Below are 23,997 nucleotides of genomic sequence, written 5' to 3'. Positions count from 1 at the left end.
TCTCTTTGAGTTTGAGCTTGAATGCGGTGGCCCAGTTTTCTAATGTGTTTAAGCATCTTTTGATTTCCTCTGTAATGTCTTTGATGTCATTTTCAATTGGGATAAAGATGGTCACATCGTTAGATGAATGGGTTTAGACCTTAGTTGCTGAGTGTTTTTGGCTAATGGGGTCCTCATAAGGTTGAATAGGATTGGAGAGATGGAGGAGTCCTGTGGGACTCCTGATTATGAAATCCAGGTTGAGGACTTGAATTTGAATATTTGATCACAGCACTTTTTGGTCCCTTGTTTCCCTTTCCCAGAAATCTCAACAATTGTTTTTCTTTAGCTGTTTGCTTCTGTATGGTACATACTATTTTTGACTTGCAGTTTCATTGAATAAAGATTTCTTTAAAATTAAAAAATATATATACATATGTTAAAAAGCACTAGACCCAGCACAGATACCAGGGTGTGCTATGACCCACTCTGCTATCCATCTTTCTCCATTGAGATAATTAACCATTTAGCCCTACTCTCTTGTTTTCTTTAAAATCAGTTCCCGATCCAAACAGCATATTGTCTCCTATCCCAAAACATTTTAATTTCATCAGGAGTTTCTTGAAGTACTTTTTCAAACACATTTACACATTCTTTTGAACAGGTGTGAATTTTGTGTACTACTGGGCATCACTGCAGGAGCCTATTTGATAAAGACACATAGAGGCATATTTTCAAAGCACTTTGGGAGGCTAAGTTCCATAGGTTTCTATGGAACTTTGGGAGGCTAAGTGCTTTGAAAATGAGCCTGATAGAGGCTTATTTTCAAAGCACTTAGCCTCCCAAAGTTCCATAGAAACCTATGAAACTTAGCCTCCCAAAGTGCTTTGAAAATATGCCTTATAGACATCTATGTTACCTTCATAAAACACACTCTTATCGATATTCAAAGGTAAAATTATGTATAATCATACCTGATAATTTTCTTTCCATTAATCATAGCTGATCAATCCATAGACTGGTGGGTTGTGTCCATCTACCAGCAGGTGGAGATAGAGAGCAAACTTTTGCCTCCCTATATGTGGTCATGTGCTGCCGGAAACTCCTCAGTATGTCGATATCAAAGCTCCATCCGCAGGACTCAGCACTTAGAGAATTACACCCACGAAGGGACACTCTGCCCAGCTCACCACCGCCGAAACGGGGGAGGGGAATTAACCCAGCTCATCCCCACACAAGTGGGGGAGGGGAATCCGTCCAGCTCATCCCCGCGGAGCGGGGGAGGGACACCACACCCGCCGATGCGGGGGGATCTGGCTTATCCTGCAACCGCAACCGCGGGAGGAGCTGACTGACCCTAGCACCGCCGAAGCGGGAGGGGTACAAAGCTGCCCTACAGCCGCACGAAGCGGGAGGGAGTGCCGGCAGAATTTATGTCTCAATCCAGCCCCGTAAAACGGAGGGGAGAGGAATGCAGCAGCTCACTGTAACACAAAGTCGTCTCAACTCTTGAAGAATCCAAGTGAAAGAAGAACTTGAACACGAAGTCCTCCTGAAGTAACTGAAGGCTAAACTTGAACCTAAAATTCAACCAGAATATAAACAGTACAGATATCTGGGAGGGGCTATGGATTGATCAGCTATGATTAATGGAAAGAAAATTATCAGGTATGATTATACATAATTTTACCTTCCATATCATCAAGCTGATCAATCCATAGACTGGTGGGATGTACCGAAGCAGTACTCACCCAGGGCGGGACATAGAAATCCCTGACCTCAACACTGAAGCTCCAAACCGGGCCTCCGCCCGTGCAGCCACAGTCAAACGGTAATGCTTGGAGAATGTATGAGCCGAAGCCCACGTTGCCGCCTTGCATATCTCTTCCAAGGAGACGGATCCGGCCTCTGCCATCGAGGCCGCCTGAGCTCTCGTGGAGTGAGCCTTCAGCTGGATAGGCGGCACCTTCCCCGCGGCCACATAAGCCGCTGCAATGGCTTCCTGGACCCATCTTGCCACTGTAGGCTTAGCAGCCTGCAGACCCTTACGAGGACCTGCAAACAGGACAAACAGATGATCCGATTTCCGGAAATCATTGGTCACTTCCAAGTATCTGATGATGACTCGTCTCACATCCAGATATTCAAGAGCGGAGTACTCCTCTGGGTAGTCCTCCCTACGAAAGGAAGGGAGACCGAGCTGCTGATTCACATGGAAGCGAGAACCAATCTTGGGCAGGAAGGAAGGCACTGTGCGAATAGTCACTCCTGCCTCAGTGAACTGCAGAAAAGGCTCTCGACATGAGAGCGCCTGGAGCTCGGAAACTCTTCTGTCTGAAGTGATAGCCACCAAAAAGACTGCTTTCAACGTCAGGTCTTTCAGAGATGCCCTCGACAAGGGTTCCAAAGGCGGCTTCTGCAATGCTCTTAGCACCAGGTTGAGATTCCACGCAGGCACCACTGAGTGCAGAGGAGGGCGCAGGTGATTAACTCCCTTGAGAAAGCGCACCACATCTGGCTGCGAAGCCAGGGAAGCACCCTTCAGGCGGCCCCTGAAGCAAGCCAGAGCCGCTACCTGGACTTTAAGGGAACTGAGCGACAGGCCTTTCTCCAGACCTTCTTGCAGGAACGCCAACACTGAAGAAATTGGAGCAGTGAAGGGAGAAAGTGAGCCTGCTTCACACCATGCTGCAAAGATACGCCAAACCCTGGCGTAAGCAGTAGAAGTAGAGCGCTTCCTCGCTCTCAGCATAGTGGCGATGACCTTGTCTGAGAAGCCCTTCTTCCTCAGACGCTGCCGCTCAATAGCCAGGCCGTAAGACCAAAGGGAGAGGGATCCTCCATCACCACGGGACCCTGATGTAACAGGCCCTGCTCCACTGACAGCCGCAGAGGATCGTCGACTGAGAGCCTGAACAAGTCCGCATACCAGGGACGTCTGGGCCAATCCGGACCCACCAGGATTACCCTGCCGGGATGCTTTGCCACCCGGTCTAGCACCCTGCCCAACATGGGCCAGGGCGGGAACACATAGAGGAGCTCTTGTGTCGGCCACTGTTGGAGAAGAGCATCTACTCCCAGGGATCGAGGGTCCCGTCCTCTGCTGAAAAAGCGCGGCACTTGGCCATTGGCCGATGACGCCATCAGATCTAGGCTCGGCTGGCCCCAGCGCTTCGTGATGTCCAAGAACGCCTGAGCAGATAGTTGCCACTCTCCGGGCTCCAAGGTATGGCGACTGAGAAAGTCCGCCTTGACATTCATGACTCCGGCAATGTGGGCCGCTGAAAGCTGCTCCAGGTTCGCTTCCGCCCACTGGCAAAGACTCATAGCCTCCTTGGCTAGAGGGGCGCTCTGGTACCTCCCTGGCGGTTGATATAGGCCACAGCCATGGCATTGTCCGACAGGACCCGTACAGGCTTCAACACCAGTACCGGGATGAACTCCAATAACACCAACCGAATGGCTCTGAGTTCCAGGAGGTTGATAGACCACTTGCCTCTGCAGGAGACTAGAGCCCCTGCGCTGTCCTTCCCAAGCAGTGGGCTCCCCAGCCCATCAAAGAGGCGTCTGTCGTGACGACAATCCACTCCGGGGTCACCAGAGGCAATCCTGCAGACAACTTGTCTGTCTGCGTCCACCAGCTCAGCGCCTTGCGCACTGCTGGGTCCACGGGAAGGCGCACAGCATAATCCTCCGACATCGGAGTCCAGCGCAGCAGCAGAGATAGCTGTAGTGGTCTCATATGAGCCCTGGCCCAGGGCACTACTTCCATCGTGGCCGTCATAGAGCCCAACAGCTGCACGTAGTCCCAAGCCCGAATAGGAGAGGCTACTAGGAACTAGTCCACCTGAGCCTGAAGCTTGACAATCCGATTGTCTGGCAGGAACACTCTGCTCACTTGGGTGTCGAATCGAACTCCCAGATACACCAGGGACTGAGTCGGGCGCAGCTGGGTCTTCTTCCAGTTGATGATCCATCCCAGGGAGCTCAAAAGAGCAACTACCCGGTCCATAGCTTTGCCGCACTCTGCATAAGAGGGGGCTCGGATCAACCAGTCGTCCAGATAAGGATGGACTTGTACTCCTTCCTTTAGCAGGAAGGCCGCTATGACCCCCATTACTTTGGAAAAGGTCCGCGGAGCAGTAGCCAACCCGAAAGGGAGGGCTCTGAACTGGAAGTGTCGTCTCAGGACTGTAAAACACAGAAAGCGTTGGAGAGGAGGCCAGATGGGAATATGCAGGTACGCTTCCTTGATGTCCAAGGAAGCCAAGAACTCTCCTGCCTTCACTGCCGCTATAACAGAGCGGAGAGTCTCCATGCGAAAGTGCCTCACTTTCCAGGCCCGATTGACCCCTTTGAGGTCGAGGATAGGCCGGACAGAACCTCCTTTCTTTGGAACCACAAAGGAAATGGAGTAACGTCCCTTGCCAATCTGATTTTTTGGCACCGGAACGACCGCACCCAGGCGGATCAGGTTGTCCAAGGTCTGCTGCACTACCACAGCTTGACCGGAGACTTGCAGGGAGAGAGTACAAACCCGTCTCTTAAGGGTTGGCAGAACTCTAGCTTGTAGCCGTCTCTGATGACTTCCAGCACCCACGCGTCTGAAGTTATAGTGGTCCACTCGCCCAGAAACGAGGACAGCCGTCCTCCAATCTGCACTGGGGCGTGGACCAAGGCCCCGTCATTGGGTACGAGACCCTGGGGGAGGACCGGAGGGAGCACCTCCGGGACGGCGGTCTCTGCGAAAGGAATGCTGCTTGGGGGAGAAATTCCTCTTGAAGGAAGAGGGGGCAGAGGAACCCGACTTGCCCGGGTGGTATGGAGGTATCGGGACGAGTACTAACCCGAGCCCTGACCTCTGGTAATTTCTTGCCCTTAGACGTGCCGAGATCGGTCACGATTTTGTCCAGCTCGACCCCAAAGAGCAGCTTGCCTTTAAAAGGCAATCTAGCCAGGCGGGATTTAGAGGCGTAGTCAGCAGACCAATGTTTCAGCCAAAGCCACCGCCGCGCAGAGACTGTCTGAGCCATGCATTTAGCTGAGGCTCTCCAGACATCATACAGCAAGTCTGCCAAATAGGCTAAGCCCGATTCCAGGGCCGGCCAATCAGCCCTCAAGGAATGATCCGAGGGGGAAGCCCGCTGCACCATAGTCCGGCACGCCCTGGCCACATAGGAGCCGCAAACTGAGGCCTGCAAACTTAAAGCAGCTGCCTCCAAGGACGACCTTAAGGCCGCCTCCAATCTTCTGTCTTGGGCGTCCTTTAGGGCCGTGCCACCTTCCACCGGCAACGCCGTTTTCTTAGTCACCGCAGTGATTAAAGAATCCACGGTAGGCCACAGATAGGCCTCACGTTCACTCACAGCCAAAGGATAGAGGCGGGACATAGCCCTAGCCACTTTAAGGCTCGTTTCCGGGACATCCCATTGAGCCGCAATTAAGGTGTGCATGGCATCATGCACGTGGAAGGTTCTAGGCGGGCGCTTCGTCCCCAGCATAATGGCAGAGCCAACAGGGGCTGAGGGAGAGACGTCCTCCGGAGAGGAAATCTTCAAAGTGTCCATGGCCTGTAACAACAGGTTGGGCAAATCCTCTGGGCTAAAAAGCCGCGCTGCAGAGGGGTCATCCGCTCCATCCGAGCGGGGATCTATCTCCTCCAAGGAATCCGCAAAGGATCGTTGGGAGACCTCAGACACGCTGCCCTCATCTACATCGGAGGAGACAAAAGTCCTCCAAGGCCTGGAAATCAACCCGAGGGCGTTTACCTCTGGGAACCTCAACCTCTTTATCAGAAGAGGGAGCAGGGGCAGCGTTTTGCATGAGGAAAGCCTGATGCAGCAGCAAAACAAACTCAGGGGAGAAACCCCCCAGACTGTGCACATCCGCAGCCTGGGCAACAGCCCTAGACGCACTCTCAACCGGCGCTCGCAATAGCGGGGGAGAGACATGCTGCGCATCCAAAATGGCGTCCGGCGCGAAACTCCGTGAAGGAGCCGCGCGGGAAGAACGGCGCTTAACTTTAGCCGCTTTTGTGCCGTCGCCCAAATTAAGGGCGTTCATGGCATTAATGTCTCCAACCTCAAGGGCGGCCCCGAAGAAGCCGTCCGAGCCGCGTGGCCGGCCAAGATGGCGGAGGCGAGGAGCGGGGGATGGGCGTTTATGGCGGGAAAAAACCGCCACGCCGGAGGAACGACCGGGACATTCATCGGTCACTAAACTATCACCCATCAAGGGCGAATCCGGTTGTAAAACCCCCGCATCCCCTCTAGAAGCGCTCCAGCGATCCGGGGAGCGACCCTTTGCGCCCTCGCCCTCCGACGCCATTGCCACGAGGAGAAGAATCGGGGAACCCCCTGCCCGCTATAAAAAGGTAAAATTACCTGCTTGCCGCTCCGAGCTGTAACGAACTGGTGTCCCAGTGAGTAGCTGCAATGAACGTTTAAAGAAACGTCGAATTAAACGCCTTTAAAGACGTTTAAAAATATTTTTTTTTTTTTTTTTTAAACGGAGCCAGCGGGAGGGGGGAGAAAAGGAGGGACCTGGCACCACCAGGTTTGCACTTGCTCAAAAGAGCCCTCAACCCCAGGCCTCAACAAAACCTAAGGATTAGGCTTGGAGGCCTAGCCAGAGCTGCTGCTGTGTGTGACCACCACCTGCTGAGATAGAGAACATACTGAGGAGTTTCCGGCAGCACATGACCACATATAGGGAGGCAAAAGTTTGCTCTCTATCTCCACCTGCTGGTAGATGGACACAACCCACCAGTCTATGGATTGATCAGCTTGATGATATGGAAATGATGATTTAACTGTCCAGAAGCAGCTGCTGACGGTTAAAATCGCTTGTTCAGGGCTATCCACTAATTTTTAGCAGCATATAACCAGTTACGGCAGCTGAAAATTAGTGGTCAGCGTCTAAGTGAAAACTGGCTATTGTGGGGGTGTTACAGGGGAGGAGTCAGAGAAAATCACCCAATGCCAAACAAAACTTACCCCAAAGAACTGACACTTCAGCGGCAACTTGGTTCACATGAGCCTCACGCTCATGGCTCACCTAGCCTTTTCACTGGGTCAGTAACATGCTTTGGTTTCTCTCATAAATAACTTTTATAAGTAAAGAGCACTTATCTTAAATTACAGATTGACCATGAATAGTAAAGACCAAGAGGTCAGTCTGTAATTTAAGATAAGTGCTCTTTACTACCACAATAATATATTTAAGTCTGGTGACTTTCTCAAATAAAGTATGGTTATAAAAGTTATTTGTATGAGCAAACCAAAGCACTTTACTGACTCAATGAAGAGGCTAGGTGAGCCATGAGTGTGAAGCTCATGTGAAATGAGTCGCCGCTGATGTGTCAGTGCTTTGGGTTAAGTTCTGTTTGGCGTTCAGTGATTTTCACTGGTTTACTGATAGCCCCGCCTTGAGATTTTGCTCCAACTTTATAATTAGATGTTACCAGGGAAGGAGTCAGCACTTGGTCAGTTATGTGCTGATATTCAGCACTTAACTGGCCAGGGTAACTGCCAGGTACTTGTGACCTGGATTGGCCACTGTCGGAAACAGGATACTGGGCATGATGGACCTTTGGTCTGTCCCAGTATGGCAATGCTTTTGTTCTTGTTTTGCAATCTCTGCTCAGTATCAGCCATACATTATGCACAATCTCCTTTACATTACCTACGAGTATTATGAAATCTATGTTACCTTGTAATTAGACGGATTCCAGCCTCACTTTGTTCCAGAACTAGGAGTACTCCACAACCTAAAGCAAAAACAAAGAAAGCCATAAAAATCTAAACTATAATTATTAATAATGTACATACCAAGCAGAGGAGAGAAAGGAAGAAAATGGCAGGAAAAAATATATACTGTGCGGTAGAGACAGACATTCAGTACAATAATCTCATATAATACCGTACAATAATCTCATATAATACCGAGCAAGTAAAGCAAAGCACTGCAGCAATGTATTAACACAACAGATAAAAGCACACAACATTTATAACAATCTATAAAAAATGAAATTTAATGTGGTGCTGAAACACTAGCAAAAATCAAGGAACTGGTTCTAAAATATTATTAAAATTGAAATGTTTCGGTACCAATACCCACTTCTAAAATTCAAAGATTGAGAGGTTAATCAGAATTCTTAATATCTGAAGAACTGTGCTGTCAAGGGGTAATGCACATTATTCATAAAGGGGTCCTTTTATTAAGCTGCAGTAAAAGGGACCCTGCATTAGCGGCAGTGGCTGTTTTTACCGCATGCCAAGGCCCTTTTTACCGCAGTGGGTAAAAAGGCCGAAAAAAAGAAATGGCAATGCGGTAAAACTGCACTTACCATGTGGCTATGCGGGGAGGGGGGAGCACATACCGCCACCTCAATGGCTCTCGCGGTAACCCATCAGCGCGATTACCACCAGGTAACTTCTGCAGTAAAAAATAGGAACCTAGTTTCTTAGCACTAGAAATGCCGTGTGCTGGAGGTGGAACTATCACCAGCGCCCATGTTGGGCCGGTGGTAGTTCCGGATTGCTATGCATTAAGCCTGCGGTGGGCTTACCACTGCTTAGTAAAAGGGCCGCAAAGTGCGCGGGACACTGATCAACCCAGGCAAAAGCTCTGAAGTGCAGAATCCAGTCATAAACCTTGAGCAGTCCAAGCAGTCATGGGAAACTATTTTGCTTGAGCTCCAAAGATATATGTATATATTTATTGGGATTGTTTTAACCAGCTTTATTTTTTTAACTTTACATTTATTGAATATTTTTTTCATTTACAATAAACGAAAACCAAATACACTATCCCTTCAGAAAATACAAGAAAACGGAAAAATAATGTTCAAGAATTAACAACTATCTCTTCTTCTTATTCTAAGGAAAACAAGGTAACATTGGGAAGAAGAAGAAGAACAAATCATAAGAAATGTAATAAAGGAACATTAAACAGATTAAACAGATTAACTGGTGGAGATGAAAACGGTAACGGAATTCAAGCATGCGTGGGACAGGCATAAAGGAATCCTGTGCAGAAGGAATGGATCCACAGAAGCTTAGCTGAAATTGGGTGGCGGGGGGAAGAGGGGTTGGTGGTTGGGAGGCGGGAAATACTGCTGCACAGACTTATACGGTCTGTGCCCTGAAAAAGACAGGTACAAATCAAGGTAAGGTATACACATGAGTTTATCGTGGGCAGACTAGATGGACCGTGCAGGTCTTTTTCTGCCATCATCTACTATGTTACTATGTAACTGTTGCATTACATGCCCCAATACAACTATATAACCCAAACAATTATGGCATTGAAATCCTACTGACTATTCAGACTATTTATTTACAAGCTGTTCCTGCGCTCTGAGAAATTCCCCCAAATGTGCAGGATCATAAAACACATAATCCTTGCTTTAAAAAGTAAACAAACATCTCCTACAATTCTTAGAAAAAAACATAAATTGTCCCTATAACCAAGGCTCCAGTACATAATTTAAGAAGCTCTCTATGAGTTTCTTGAGTCTTAGGTGATATATCTGGCTATACAGTAGTCTCTCGATTATCTGACATAAATGGGACCAGCCCCATGTCAGATAAGTGAAAAGTCAGATAATAGGGAAAACAATGAGAACTCCTTAAAATGCATCAACAAAGGCACAGCGTTCCCAATTTTCAAAAATAATTAAAAGCACTATAGCACAATCTGCAATATGACTGGAGCGCTAAAACATACTGTACTGTAATCACTGTACCATACCGTAAAATAAGACAAATATAGAACTGTAAAAAACAATCAGAAAGACTACATACTCTACTGTACACCTAGTAGCAATGCAACTGGTAAATATAAATTATAAAGCTGTTTTGTAAAATTTTGTGTTTAATGTTTGCTTTCCCATTTTAATTCTCTTCCTCGCTGCAAGGTCATGCCTGCATCTCAGTAACATCAGTATCTGTCACTTCCTCTTGTTGTCTGGTGTACAGCGCTGCGTATGCCTTGTAGCGCTATAGAAATGATAAATAGCAGTAGTAGTAGTAGTTGTTCCACATATGCCAGTGCAGCCTCAATTGCCTTGACACCTTCACTACGATTGACTTTTACAATTCTAAGTTCAGCCTCATTCGAGGTGTCTTCATCTCCACTCCCGTTCACCAGAGCAATCACATCATTGACAGTTAGCTCTTCTTGATTGTCTGCCATCTTCACAAGCATTCTCACCGCCTGGTATTTCTTATTACAAAGGAAGGAAATCTTTCTCAGCTGCTCTGTGTTCAGTGTCATGTCCTTGTTCACTTTCATTCTCAGGAATTAACTTTCTCCATGATTTTTCTAGGGTTGTAGGTTTGATTTCAACCCATGACTGAGCGATCCAGTAGATAACATCTTTGATATTCACTTTCTTTAGAACTTCATTCATTATTCTCCCTTTATCCAGTGCACAAACAAGCATTGTAAGAAGCTTACAGTGATATTTTTTCTTTAAGGTTTCCAGTACACCCTGGGTCCATTGGCTGACAATGATATGACTTTGGGAGACAGAAAGCACACTCATGTCGGCACTTTTCAGTTTGTCCATGTCAGAATGAGATGGTACATTATCCAAGAGGATTGTTTTCCTAGACAGGTTTATCATTTTCAAGAAGTTTATTTCTGATGGAACTGTAGCTCACCAGAAGTAAAGCGGGAACCATGTTTTTGAAGGCCCTAGGATATTTCAATTTTCCACTGAAAGTCAGTGGTAATTTATGTTTACTAATTACATTGCTACAGGCCATTTATAACCTAGAGCTGAGGCCTCAAGCCGTGATGCAAGAATTCTTGATGACAACATTTTAAAGCTTAACCCAGTTTTATCACAGTTCTATATCTGGTCCCTTGATACGCCTTCCTTTTTAAGGAGACGATTAAAACTTGCTTTGAATGTGACAAATTCCTCAGAGTTTGCTGACAGCTTTTCCTCAGCAATGTAGAACTGATTTATTCCATATCTTTTCTTCCAATGATCAAGCCACCCGATACTAGCAGTGAAATTAGGGTCACCTTCATTGAATTCCTTTTGAAAAAACAGGGCTTACTCTTGCAATATAGGCCCTGATATAGGTACACCCTTGTTTCTTTGCTCTATGAACCACAGGAATAAGGCTTTGCTCACCATCTCATATTCATAGTTTTTCTACTGTCCAACGAAAACGATGTGGCACAATTTGAGGCCCGTTTCTCCAGTTCACTGTGTTGCCTTTTTCCAGTCAACAACTGTTACTCTCCCCACTCCTAGTTCTGTTGCACTTTTTTGGATGGATTCACCCTTGTCAATTCTCTAGAAACAAATCAACATTTTTCTTCTTTAGACAAGCCATTTCAGAAGTGATCTTCTACAGACCTCAAGGGGATGAATAAAAATACTGTACTGTAGTACAGTAATATTACATATCTACTGAAATTACAAATATTGCAGAAAAAGAGAGTTAAAACTAACTGCACAATAAAAGCTTGATCCCGCCTCACAACTTTACTGTTTCATGGTTCACGCAGGTACCAGGCTCGAAACTGAACGTCTCAGGTGCAAAACTTCCCTCTCTGCTACGCCAGAAAACGGAAAGAGAAGACGTGCTTCTTAATGGCAATGTGATATCACCGGAGGAGGCCTGTTGGATATGCTGGATGGTGGGATTAGCGAAGGCCGGATAATCGAGACTGTACTGTACATAAATTCCTTCAACATGAAAAGGAATCAAATGTTCCTTTAAAAAGCCTGACAAAAAAAACATATCTCAATCAGATATGTTCAAAAAGAATACCACAGGGGTTCCTCTGTATGTGGATTCTTGAACCAATGTCTCAAGAATAGTTGTCAGACTAGCTTCTAATGGGTCACCACTTACAGTTTCTGTAGTTCTCTTAATAGTATTAGGAACATAGGGCCCTATTTACTAAGCTGCGTTAGAGGCGTGTTAGCATTTTTAGCGCGTGCTATAACTGTGTAGATGCCCATATTTCTATGGGCATTTACACAGTTAGCACATGCTAAAAACGCTAGCACAAATTAGTAAACAGGGCCCATAATAAAGCTCAGTTAGAACTGGAAGTGGGATCCATATGCAAAAAATCAACTGGATACTGATACAAAGACGGCTTATGTAAACAAGATTATTCACTTCCACCCAAAGCTGAATATAACCTGCAGAAAGAGAGTGCAGGATATCATAAAATTCAATTAAAGAATCAAAAGAACTAATATGCAAATTAAATAACAACGGGGAAAGTACAGACCCCTGAGGTAAACCACACTGTGAAGGAACCATATTTTATTCTCAATCTTCCCAAACAATTTTCTGAATCCAAAATGACAAATAAGAGCTCATTCAAGCATGTGTTTTCCTGTCAGACCCAAACTAAATAATATGATCAACTGTATCAAACACAGCACTAAGATCCAAACAAGCCAACAAAACTTGATGTCCTTCATGAAAGCTAAGATGTACATAATAATGGGACATATTGAGGGGCATAATCGAAGGGGACGGCCAAGTTTTGCTGAGGACGTCCTCACAAAACATCCCGGTGAAGGGGCGGGGAAACCCGTATTATCGAAACAAGATGGACACCCATCTTTCGTTTCGATAATACGGTCGGGGATCCCCAAATCTTGAAATTTAGATCGTCCTTAGAGATGGTCATCCCTAGACTTGTCGTTCCTGATTTTCGGAGATAATGGAAACCAAGGACGCCCATCTCAGAAACGACCAAATGCACTGGTCCCCCTGACATGCCAGGACACCAACAGGGCACCCTAGGGGGCACTGCAGTGGACTTCATAAAATGTTGCCAGGTACATAGCTCCCTTACCTTGTGTGCTGAGCCCCCCCAAACCCACTACCCACAACTATACACCACTACCATAGCCCGTACGGGTGAAGGGGGGCACCTACATGTGGATACAGTGGATTTGTTTTGGAGGGCTCAAATTTACCACCACAAACCTAACAGGTGGGGGGGGGGGATGGGCCTGGGTCTGCCTGCCTGAAGTGCACTGCATCCACTAAAACTGCTCCAGGGACCTGCATACTGCTGTGATGGACCTGATTATGACATTTGAGGCTGGCATAGAGGCTGGCACAAAATATTTTGAAAGATATTTTTTGAGGGTGGGAGGGGGTTAGTGACCACTGGAAGTGTAAGGGGAGGTGATCCCCGATTCTCTCCGGTGGTCATCTGGTCAGTTCGGGCACCTTTTTGTGCCTTGGTCATAAGAAAAACAAGACCAGGTAAAGTCGTCTAAATGCTTGTCAGGGACGCCATTTTTTTCCATTATGGGTCGAGGACGCCCATGTGTTAGGCACGCCCAAGTCCCACCTTCGCTATGCCTCCAACATGCCCACGGGAACTTTGGTCGTCCCCACGAGGAAAGCAGTTCGGGACGCCCAAAATCGGCTTTCGATTATACCAATTCAGGTGACCCTGTGAGAAGAACTACTACTACTACTACTATTTAGCATTTCTATAGCGCTACAAGGCGTATGCAGCACTGCACAAACATAGAAGAAAGACAGTCCCTGCTCAAAGAGCTTACAATCTAATAGACAAAAAATAAATAAAGTAAGCAAATCAAATCAATTAATGTGAACGGGAAGGAAGAGAGGAGGGTAGGTGGAGGCGAGTGGTTACAAGTGGTTACGAGTCAAAAGCAATGTTAAAGAGGTGGGCTTTCAGTCTAGATTTAAAGGTGGCCAAGGATGGGGCAAGACGTAGGGGCTCAGGAAGTTTATTCCAGGCGTAGGGTGCAGCGAGACAGAAGGAACGAAGTCTGGAGTTGGCAGTACTGGAGAAGGGAACAGATAAGAAGGATTTATCCATGGAGCGGAGTGCACGGGAAGGGGTGTAGGGAAGGACGAGTGTGGAGAGATACTGGGGAGCAGCAGAGTGAGTACATTTATAGGTTAGTAGAAGAAGTTTGAACAGGATGCGAAAACGGATAGGGAGCCAGTGAAGGGTCTTGAGGAGAGGGGTAGTATGAGTAAAGCGACCCTGGCGGAAGACGAGACGGGCAGCAGAGTTTTGAACTGACTGGAGAGGGGAGAGGTGACTAAGTGGGAGGCCAGCAAGAAGCAGATTGCAGTAGTCTAAACGAGAGGTGACAAGGGTGTGGATGAGGGTTTTGGTAGAGTGCTCGGAAAGAAAGGGGCGGATTTTACAGATGTTGTAAAGAAAGAAACGACAGGTCTTGGCAATCTGCTGGATATGAGCAGAGAAGGAGAGAGAAGAGTCAAAGATGACCCCAAGGTTTCGAGCTGAGGAGACAGGGAGAATGAGCCATCAACAGAAATAGAAAACGGAGGGAGCAGGGAGGTGGGTTTGGGGGGGAAAATGAGAAGCTCGGTTTTGGTCATATTTAATTTCAGGTGGCGTTGAGACATCCAGACAGCAATGTCAGACAAGCATGCTGAAACTTTGGTTTGGATGCAAGGTGAGATATCAGGGTTAGAAAGGTAGATTTGGGAGTCATCAGCATAGAGATGGTAGGAAAAGCCATGGGATGAGATTAATGAACCAAGGGATCCGTGTCGGAATTTGTGTCGGAAGATGGGCGTCCTTCTCTTTCAAAAATAAATGTGATTGAGTCCCTTCCAAAAGCCAGATTGTTTAGGGTTCAAACCTGGCCCTTTCTCAACAAATTCTAACAACTGTTAGAATATGTTGAGAAAGGGTTTGAACCCTAAACTGTTTATATACAAATCTTTCAATAAACTTTTCCAAGAGCAGCAGTTGGGAAACGGTGATAAGACGATGGTAACCCAAGGTCTAAACTTATCTTTAACAACTGGGGTGACAAAAAGCTACAGAAATCAACTAGATTTTGCTACTTAGAAAATATCTCCTAAAATGCTGTTACATTCAGATTCGTTCTAATCTACTGGTATTCTATTTCTAATAGTAAGAGCCCCAATAATTATGCTTAGTAATCTCTGAGCTTGTGTTCACCACAGAGCATATTATTTTTGGCACTGTGATTACTACTCAGGTCAGCTCACTGACCAGGTTATACTAGGAAATGAGGGGTTGTTACAAACATCAGTAAAGCCAGAAAATATCCCAAGCAGAGAAAGTAAATACTAATTTACAGAGCAGAGATTTCAACCTTTTTCATCTCAAGGGCACACTGACAAGGTGCAAAAATTGTCAAAGAACACCATCAGCTTTTTAAAGAATATATATATTATCATTTAACAAACCAGTATTAAGATTGTTTAAAGTTCAATAATTAAATTTTTAATTGTTATGTTATCTTTACAGTTGAATATTTTTATTGAAGATAAGTTGGCAAAAGGGCAACAATACAGACTTCAAAGGTATCAAAATTAGCCGCAAATAACATGTATTCAAAAATAACAATTTTAAAGAGAATACCCCTTCCCCCCTACACACACACACGCTGGTAGTGATCACATCCCTTCACTGCAACCAGTCTGTAGGCCTAAACTCCTTTATGACTCCCACCAGGAACAAGTTTATAAAACTACCCCCGTAATGACAAAGTAATGAGATCATACCAAAAGAACACAATCTGCGTATCACACAATCTGCCACAGGAACACATACATCAAACCTAAGGATTCACTATAATTGAGTCAGTTAACAATGTATGGCCAAATTAAATTTACTACGAAGGTTCCATTATCTTCCTCGTTGTACCTGGGTACACAAATTGGGGAACTTAGCTTGTCTGCTTTTCCCTTATCTATTTTCCTATAGTAGTCAATGGGAGTGGTCAACGGTGGCAGCAGCAGTAGCAGCTGACAGCGATTCAAACAGCCTAGCTGCACGAACTCCAGCTCTCTCTTTGACACTTCTTGCCTATGCAGAAGTGGGAAGTTATATTCAAGAGAAGACTTGGGCTTTGGCGCTAGTAGACTGTCTGAATCGCTGCCCGCTGCTGCCAATCGCTACAGAAGAGATCTTATAATTCCAGGTCACTGACTGGGGAAGGGACAAGAGTGGCAGAAAAATCCCTCAGCACACCTGGGAAGCAGCTGCGGCACTGCACACCGGTTGAAAAACGTTGCTATAGAGTAAAAAGATGTGCTACTGAACATGGAATTGTGCGTTAAGTGAGCTGCAGTTTCAAGGCTTCAAACTGAGAAACAAAAGCAGATATAATCACATTCTAGTAAAAGTCAGAGAAGTTCATCACACAGCAGATAGGCAAGTACCAAGAAGAGGTGGTTAAAAGAAGATGAATCCATGGAATAGCCAAAACCAACGATGACATTTAAGAAAGCTGGGGTAAACCCATCTAATGCCTCTCTGCAGCTTTTTATTTTAATTATATTTGTACCCTGCGCTTTCCCACTCATGGCAGGCTCAATGCAGCGGGCAATGGAGGGTTAAGTGACTTGCCCAGAGTCACAAGGAGCTGCCTGTGCCGGGAATTGAACTCAGTTCCCCAGGACCAAAGTCCACCACCCTAACCATTAGGCCACTCCTCCAGTTCAATATGCATATTGAACTGTATGCATATTTTACATTTTGTGATATTTCTTTGTCTTTACCACTTTTAGATTTGTATCAAATCTAAAAATTAAAACTAGTTGCAAAAAATGAAAGGAAAACCAAACATCAACTAAAGTCTATAGATTTGCAGCAAGAATAAAAAAGAATAAAACTGTACAAACTACACTGGCCTTAGGCACCTTACCTGCCATCATGTCCAAGGTATTTTTGGATTTTTTTTTTTTTTTTTAATAAGCCTGCCCTTATTTACAGCACAATCATTTATTAATAACTAGGATTCAATTTGCCATCTCAAGTTTACCTCATTGGTTGTATTTATGCTTACATTTGGAAGCATATTTTCAAAGCATTTAAGACTTACAAAGTTATGTGAAGGGGCATTTGTGATATGACATCTAAGTCCGACTTTGGATGTTTTGCAAAAAACGTTCAAATCTGAATGGGAAAGAAGGTCATTTTCAAAAAAGAAAAATGTCTATTTTTTTTTTTTTTTTCAAAAATACTATTTTCAAACAAGGTTTTGTGCTTTGGACATTTTCTTTTTGGTCCATTTAAAAAAAAAAAAAAAACAAATAAGTGCAGAACGTAGTAAATCAAGCCACTGAATGTAGGAGGAGCCAGCATTTTTAGCAGACTGGTCCCCCAGACATCCCAGGAGAACAATGGTGCACCCTAGAGTGCACTTCTGTGCACTTCATAAAAATTCTCCCAGGTGCACATCTCACCTTTTCTCCCTTATCTTGTCCCCTGAGCTCTCTGAAACCCACCCAATACCTACTGCCCCCCTACTATACAGTACTACAATAGCCCTTATGGGTGAAGGGGGCACCTATATGTGGAAACAGTAGGGTTTGGTGACTTTGGGAGGAGGGGACACATTTTCTACCACAAGTGTAACAGGTAGAGGGAGATAGGAACCTGGGTTCCCCACTCGATAGTGCACTGCACCAACCACTACATTACTCCAGGGACCTGCATGCTGCTAATAGACCTGGTTATAACACCTGAGGCTGTCATAGAGGCTGATAAGTCATATTTGTATTCACATTTTTTGGGGGTGGAAGGGGGTCATCCCTGATTCCTTCCAGTAGTCAAGTGGTCATTTAGGCACCTTTTTGTGCCTTATTCGTTATAAAAAAACAGGTGTAACTCAAAATGTCTTAGTTTTATTTTTGTTTTGTTCCATTATGACTGAAAAACGTTTTAAGTCTTAGAAATGCCCAAATCCCGCCCTTAACATGCCCCTGACAACGCCCCCTTGAGATTTGGACACACTGCAGACGAACAGCATAGAAAAACATCTGAAAAATAGGTTTCAAAATTACTGATTTGGACGTGTTTGTGAGAAAAACATCCAAATGCTGCTTTATGCCACTTTTAGACTTTTTCTTTAGAAAATGAGCTCCATAGAAATCTGTGGAACTTTGTAAGTCTAAGTGCTTTGAAAATGAGCCCCTTGGTCACTTTACTATTATTACACTGTTAACTAAACTAAGTTTTATGTCAAGCTGTACCTGCTATACCACCACGTTGGATGAATCTCATCATAAAGGCGTCATCTTCGACTCCTCCCTCTCCTTCTCTGCGCATATCCAACAGACTGCCAAGACCTGTCGCTTCTTCCTCCTCAACATCAGCAAAATTCGCCCTTTCCTCTCTGAGCATACCACCAGAACTCTCGTCCATGCTCTCATTACCTCTCGCCTTGATTACTGCAACCTACTCCTCACCGGCCTCCCACTCGGCCATCTATCCCCCCTTCAATCCATTCAGAACGCTGCTGCACGTCTTATACTCCGCCAAAATCGATATACTCATATCACCCCTCTCCTTAAATCACTTCATTGGCTTCCGATCAGATATCGCATACAATTCAAGCTCCTCCTCCTTACCTACAAATGCACTCAGTCTGCGGCTCCTCACTACCTCTCCACCCTCATCTCCCCCTATGTTCCCGCCCGCAACCTCCTCTCACAGGACAAAGCCCTTCTCTCAGTACCCTTCTCCACCACTGCCAACTCCAGGCTCCGCTCATTCTGCCTTGCCTCACCTTATGCCTGGAATAATCTTCCTTTACCCATATGCCATGCCCCCTCCCTACCCATCTTCAAATCTCTGCTTAAAACTCACCTCTTCAATGCTGCCTTCGGCGCCTAACCGCTCGAGAAATTTAAAATAGCCCAATCCATCCACCCTATCAGATTAACTGTTCACTCGTCCTCTAGATTGTTCACTTGTCTTTAGATTGTTCTCCTGTCTTTTAGATTGTAAGCTCTTTGAGCAGGGACTGTCCTTCTATGTTTGAATTGTACAGCGCTGCGTAACCCTAGTAGCGCTTTAGAAATGGTTGTTGTTGTTGTTGTTGTAATAAAGCCCAATAAAAACACAAACTAATTAGGTTAATAACAACATTGTCGTCATGAAATGTTGCATGCCATTTTACTACATCATATTTCTTTAACAGCTTCCATCAGGGGGAAAAAAAAAGATCATGAAGCTCATTTTCATAGCACTTAGACTTACCAAGTCGTATAGGTTACTAAGGAACTTTGTAAGTCTAAGTGCTTTGAAAATAAACCTCTATAGACTCTTGGGCCAGATGTATTAAACAGTTTTCACAGTGCTCTACGTATACTGAAAAATGCTTTGTAACATGTCATTGAAACCTGTGACAACATGGGAAGTAGGCAGAGGCAAGGTAGATCAAGGAGGTTTGATTGAGAACAGGAGACGGCATGACATCAAAAAGTTGAAGCTACTTAGGTTAGTCTATGTTTCTCCTTCCACGCGCAGCCGTTGTTTTGTGTGCACTCAAAACAAAGAAAGCAAACCTATGAGCCTGTGCATCCATGACATTCTTTATTGTTAGTAGCATTTTTATTTAATCTCACTTACATTTTCAAACATACCAGCTTGTGCACCATACAGATGTACACAGAGGAAGTATAATAACAGAATAACTTTTTATAAGTAGAGTAGTAATTTATTATAAATCGTAATCAGTGTGACATTTGGAGGGGCGGTTATAGGGACACTCTAGCACATGTTATATTCGTGCAGAGATTGTTTTTCTCCTGGTAAAAGGCCACTAAAGTAGATATCATGTTATGAGAATCAGGCGCTCAACTTTCAGAGTTTCTATCTATCTATTTACTTATTTATGGCAGTTATAGCCCACATTAATTAGTTTGAAACCTGGGAGCACTTAAAATCTTTTTTTTTCCTGTTCCTAGATCAAAAGAGAAAGATGGTTTGTGGGAACTTGCTCCTTTTGTTTTGTGGAATGCAGTGGTATATTATAAAAATGTACTTAATATAGGTTATTATTTCTATTTAAGAAAGATATTAAATAACTAGTAAAACAGGCCCGTTTCTGACACAAATGAAACAGGCGCTAGCAAGGTTTTCCTCGGAGTGTGTATGTTTGAGAGAGAGTGGGTGTGAGAGAAAAAGTGTGTGAGAGAGATGGAGTGTGTGTGTGAGAGAGAGAATGAGTGAGTGAGAGACAGAGTGTGTGTGTGTTTGTGTCAGAGAGAGAGAGTGGGTGAGAGATGGAGTGCGTATGTGAGAGAGAATGAGTGAGAGACAGACAGACGAGTGTGTGTGTGTGTTTGTGTCAGAGAGAGTGTGAGAGACAGAGAGGCATATTTTCAAAGCACTTAGCCTCCCAAAGTTCCATAGAAACCTATGGAACTTAGCCTCCCAAAGTGCTTTGAAAATATGCCTCAGAGTGTGTGTGTGAGTCTGTGTGTGAGAGAGCGAGTGTGTGAGAGACAGAGAGTGAATGTGTGTGTGTGAGAAAGTGAAGCCTTCAAGCCTTGAAGCATTCGTGCGCTCTGTAAGGTTCCATTTCCTCAATTGACGACACGTAGTTCCGGAACGTTGCAGGAATGCTTCAAGGCTTCACTTTCTTGGCTTCAGAATGTTGGCGGTGCGTTTTATTATATAGGATGAGGGCAGAGCTACCCTCATGCAGAAGTCCAGAGTCAGTCAATGTGAACATTTTCCAGTTCTGTGATATATATTTATTTCTTCTTCAAGTCAGTTTTCAACAGCATTTTCTTAGTTATTACCCAAATGTGAACACAATTATAATGTTAATAAGTTTTGGATGTTACTAAATTCTATTATTCTGTCTCACTGTTATTTCCAGTTTTGGCACAGTATAGTCATCACAAGGACAAAATATAAGAAAACCAATGGACTGCATTAGGGGCTTATCTCCCATTTAGTTATGTTTAAACAAATGAGAGACCTGCATGAAAGATTTTTTTTTATTATTTTGACTTATGAAAACCACTTGTCCCTTAAACATGCTCAAAACAGAATAATCCATTTGTACAAAACAGATGAGATGAAGATATGATTCCATGTGCCCCAATGAAAGGAGAGTTAAATTTTACTTCCAATCTTTATAACACCAGGCTTCCCAAGGCAGATTAGAACAGTTAAGATGAACCTATCATTAAACAGGATATCCTCACTGAAATCTGGCCATGTACTACTTTATAAAAATGAGCAAAAAATACAGCATTTATTAGTGTTGTTTCCATCAGCTACAATAATTTTTGAAGCTGTATTAGTGATATTGTTTTGATTTCATGATATTTATATCTACATATGGGTTGCTTTCAAATAAATTAAAAAGCTGTAAAATAAGTAAAAATAAAATCTTTTGTTTGTCCTCCTCCTTTTAAGGTACTGCCTATCCAACTGGAACTGCCTTTAACTTTTTACAGATGGACCATGCATAAGATGCCAATATTTCTAATAATCTTTTACTATTGCTTTCAGTAGCATTTACTATTTTTTTGGGTGTACTTGTGACTCCACCTACTGGCTTCATCCAATATAATGGGCTACATAACCTCGTACCATCTCCTGTTCTCAATCTAACCTCCTTGGGGTGGATGAAGTAATTCTTAGTTGCAGACATTTGTTTATTTATGTAGTTTCCATATTTTCTTTATTCTGTACTAGTTATAAGTTTAAACTGTTTATATTTCCTCTCTCTCCACTCCTTCTTGATTTCTTGCAGTTTCCCCTCAATCTTTATCTCCCCTAAGCCAATGTGTCTCAATTGGCTCTTGGAGACGCACCCAATTAGCTGGGTTTTCAGGATTAGGATAATAAATATGCATAAGAAGTTTATATATATTGGAAACTCGTATCCAAACCTACTTCATGCATATTTTATTTATTCATTCATTCATTCATTTAATAGTCAGGGAGTATATTGTTGCTGTACAATTATGATCGGTATTAAGTAGTAATTTGTGGTATCATTGAGATCCTCAAAGCCTATCTGGCTACTTGTGGCTCCAAGAGGCCGATTTTCAAAACTCCAGAGCTAAAGCCAACAGCACCCACCCCATACCACCAGAACAGCTCAGAAACCTTGTCCTCCAATGCTCAAAGGAAATGGTACTCTAATTATGTGTGTGCTATGAAACTGAAAGCGAGGAGGAAAGTGCCTGGCACATGCACACAAGAATTTTGTGAAAAGCACAGCTCTTGTGCACATGCCCAAGCAAGACCGAAGTGCAAGCACACATAGGCACTGTTCTATAACCTTTTCAAAAACTGTTTTTCACTTACGAGGCTCATATTTTAGTGCAGAAAAACAGGCGCCAGTGTGTGTTTTTACTTTCAGTTTTACTGACTCGCACACATTTGTTTCTCACTATCAGCATTTATAGGCTGCACGGGCTTCCTTCCTCTTCTGAAAGGCGACAAAACCTGCAGTTTAAAAGTGAGAAATTCTGAAGAAATTCTCTCTTCAAAACTTTCAATGCCACCCCTGAGTTTGCAGTAAATTTCCAGCATTAAGGGCACCATTTGTTTCTGCGCTGTTCTCTGAACATTGGGAGGAAATACCAAATGACCTCATTAACATCACATTTAAATACAATTTGCACACACATAGTTTCCTGCACTAGAGTCCTCTGAATATTCTGTGCACATTAATTAACATGCAGGCCAGTCCGACTCCAGCAGCACTTATTACTTCTAATGCCAGCATTAGGTTTTCAGCTACGGGACCCAACTGGAACCACTATCTGAAGGAAAAAAAGATGCACAGATCCTAGGATTGTCAACTGGCTCCAGATTGCCTGACACAATGATCCAGTACTAGGGGGGATGGGAATTGATATACAGCCTCTGTGGTTACAATGTGAATAAAATGGTGTGGCATCCATGTTAGTCCACTTTTACAGGTAATATATATAAAACAAAAAGGGGAAAAAAAGAAAAAGTGGTTTACATTACAAGTACTTATTTTGTACCTGGGACAATGGAGAATTAAGTTACTTGTCCAAAAGTCACAAGGAGCTGTAGTGGGATTCGAGGTTTACGCCCTTTACATATGGGGACTTCTAGGTCAAATGTGTCCATTACATCACCAAAATCAGATTATAAATCCCCAAACACAATGGAATAAACCTAAGACTGGATCTATCTGACAAGCAAACTGGAAGCACAAAATGTGAACTAGTTTCTTTACTGAAACTGAATTATTTACAACAGTATCTGTGCTGTTACAACTGAACCTGGCAATTACAGGTACAGCACAACAGCCGCTCCGCCCGCCCTATGTGCGATGGATCCTTCCCTTCCCCTCTCGATCACCTGTGATGCCATAATTCTGCGCTGCAGCGCATGCCAACCCCGCGGGGAAGTAGGGCGAGAACTCCACAGCGTACCCGTGTCGCCCTGCGGGGAGCCGAAAGGCCCGCGCGCCCCCAGGCGCTTCGCCCATGTCACAGCGCCCCGTACTAGCCTCTCCCGAGCCAACCCACACCTCACCACCCCGTCCCCCTAAGTTTGTCGTCACACCGCGACATTTGCGCTAACGTCACGCCCCGTACTAGCCTCTCCCGAGCCAACCCACATCTCATTAGCTCGACCCCCCCCTACATTAGTCGTCAACACCGCGACACCTGCGCAAACGTCACAACAGTGCGGCCTTGTAATTTGAGAATCAAGATTAGATTGAGAACAGGGGAAGGCATGAGCCTATCTAACACGAAGAAGGTTAGATGACAGGAGCCCTGATGACGTCAAAACGTTTAAGGCAATTAGGTTTATCTCCCTTTCTCTCTCCACGCAGCCGTCATCCCCGTTCACGCAAAACAAAGCAAGCAGATCTATGAGCTGCTCTATGCATGCTGTCGTTCTTTATGGTTGGTAGCATTTTTATTTGATCTCACTTATATTTTAAATATGTCGGTTTGCAACATACGGATGTACACAGAGGAAGTATTGGTTTCATCGGTTAGAACAAGGAGACAGGGTGAGCCTATTTAGCCTATTACATGGGCTGAAGCCAGTAGGCAGAGCTTGCCGCTCACTTAAAACAATAGCAAATGCAATTGAAAACAAAAAAGATTATTAGAAATAAGAGACTAGCCGTAGGGCTAATAAAAGATTTGTATACAGTTTGATATGGATGCTCTTGAATGCTTGTATGGTTTTTGCTTTGATTTCAATAAAAACTGCAAGTTCAAAAAA

General features: G+C 44.4%; 1 protein-coding gene across 1 annotated transcript in view; it reads right to left on the bottom strand.

Moving 5' to 3' along the window:
* Positions 1-23,338, bottom strand: part of PEX7 (peroxisomal biogenesis factor 7) — a 295,842-nt gene extending 272,504 nt beyond the window's left edge. The window contains 2 exon segments of the mRNA XM_030198517.1: positions 7,690-7,747; positions 23,116-23,338. Coding sequence (XP_030054377.1) covers positions 7,690-7,747; positions 23,116-23,245 — 188 coding nt within the window. The 5' untranslated portion in view covers positions 23,246-23,338.
* Positions 23,339-23,997: the final 659 nt, after the last annotated feature.

This window comes from Microcaecilia unicolor, chromosome 3 (genome assembly GCF_901765095.1).
Source record: "Microcaecilia unicolor chromosome 3, aMicUni1.1, whole genome shotgun sequence".
NCBI lineage: Eukaryota > Metazoa > Chordata > Amphibia > Gymnophiona > Siphonopidae > Microcaecilia > Microcaecilia unicolor.
The sequence above is the reverse complement of the archived record's forward strand: the minus strand, read 5'-3'. Positions and strand labels throughout refer to the sequence as shown.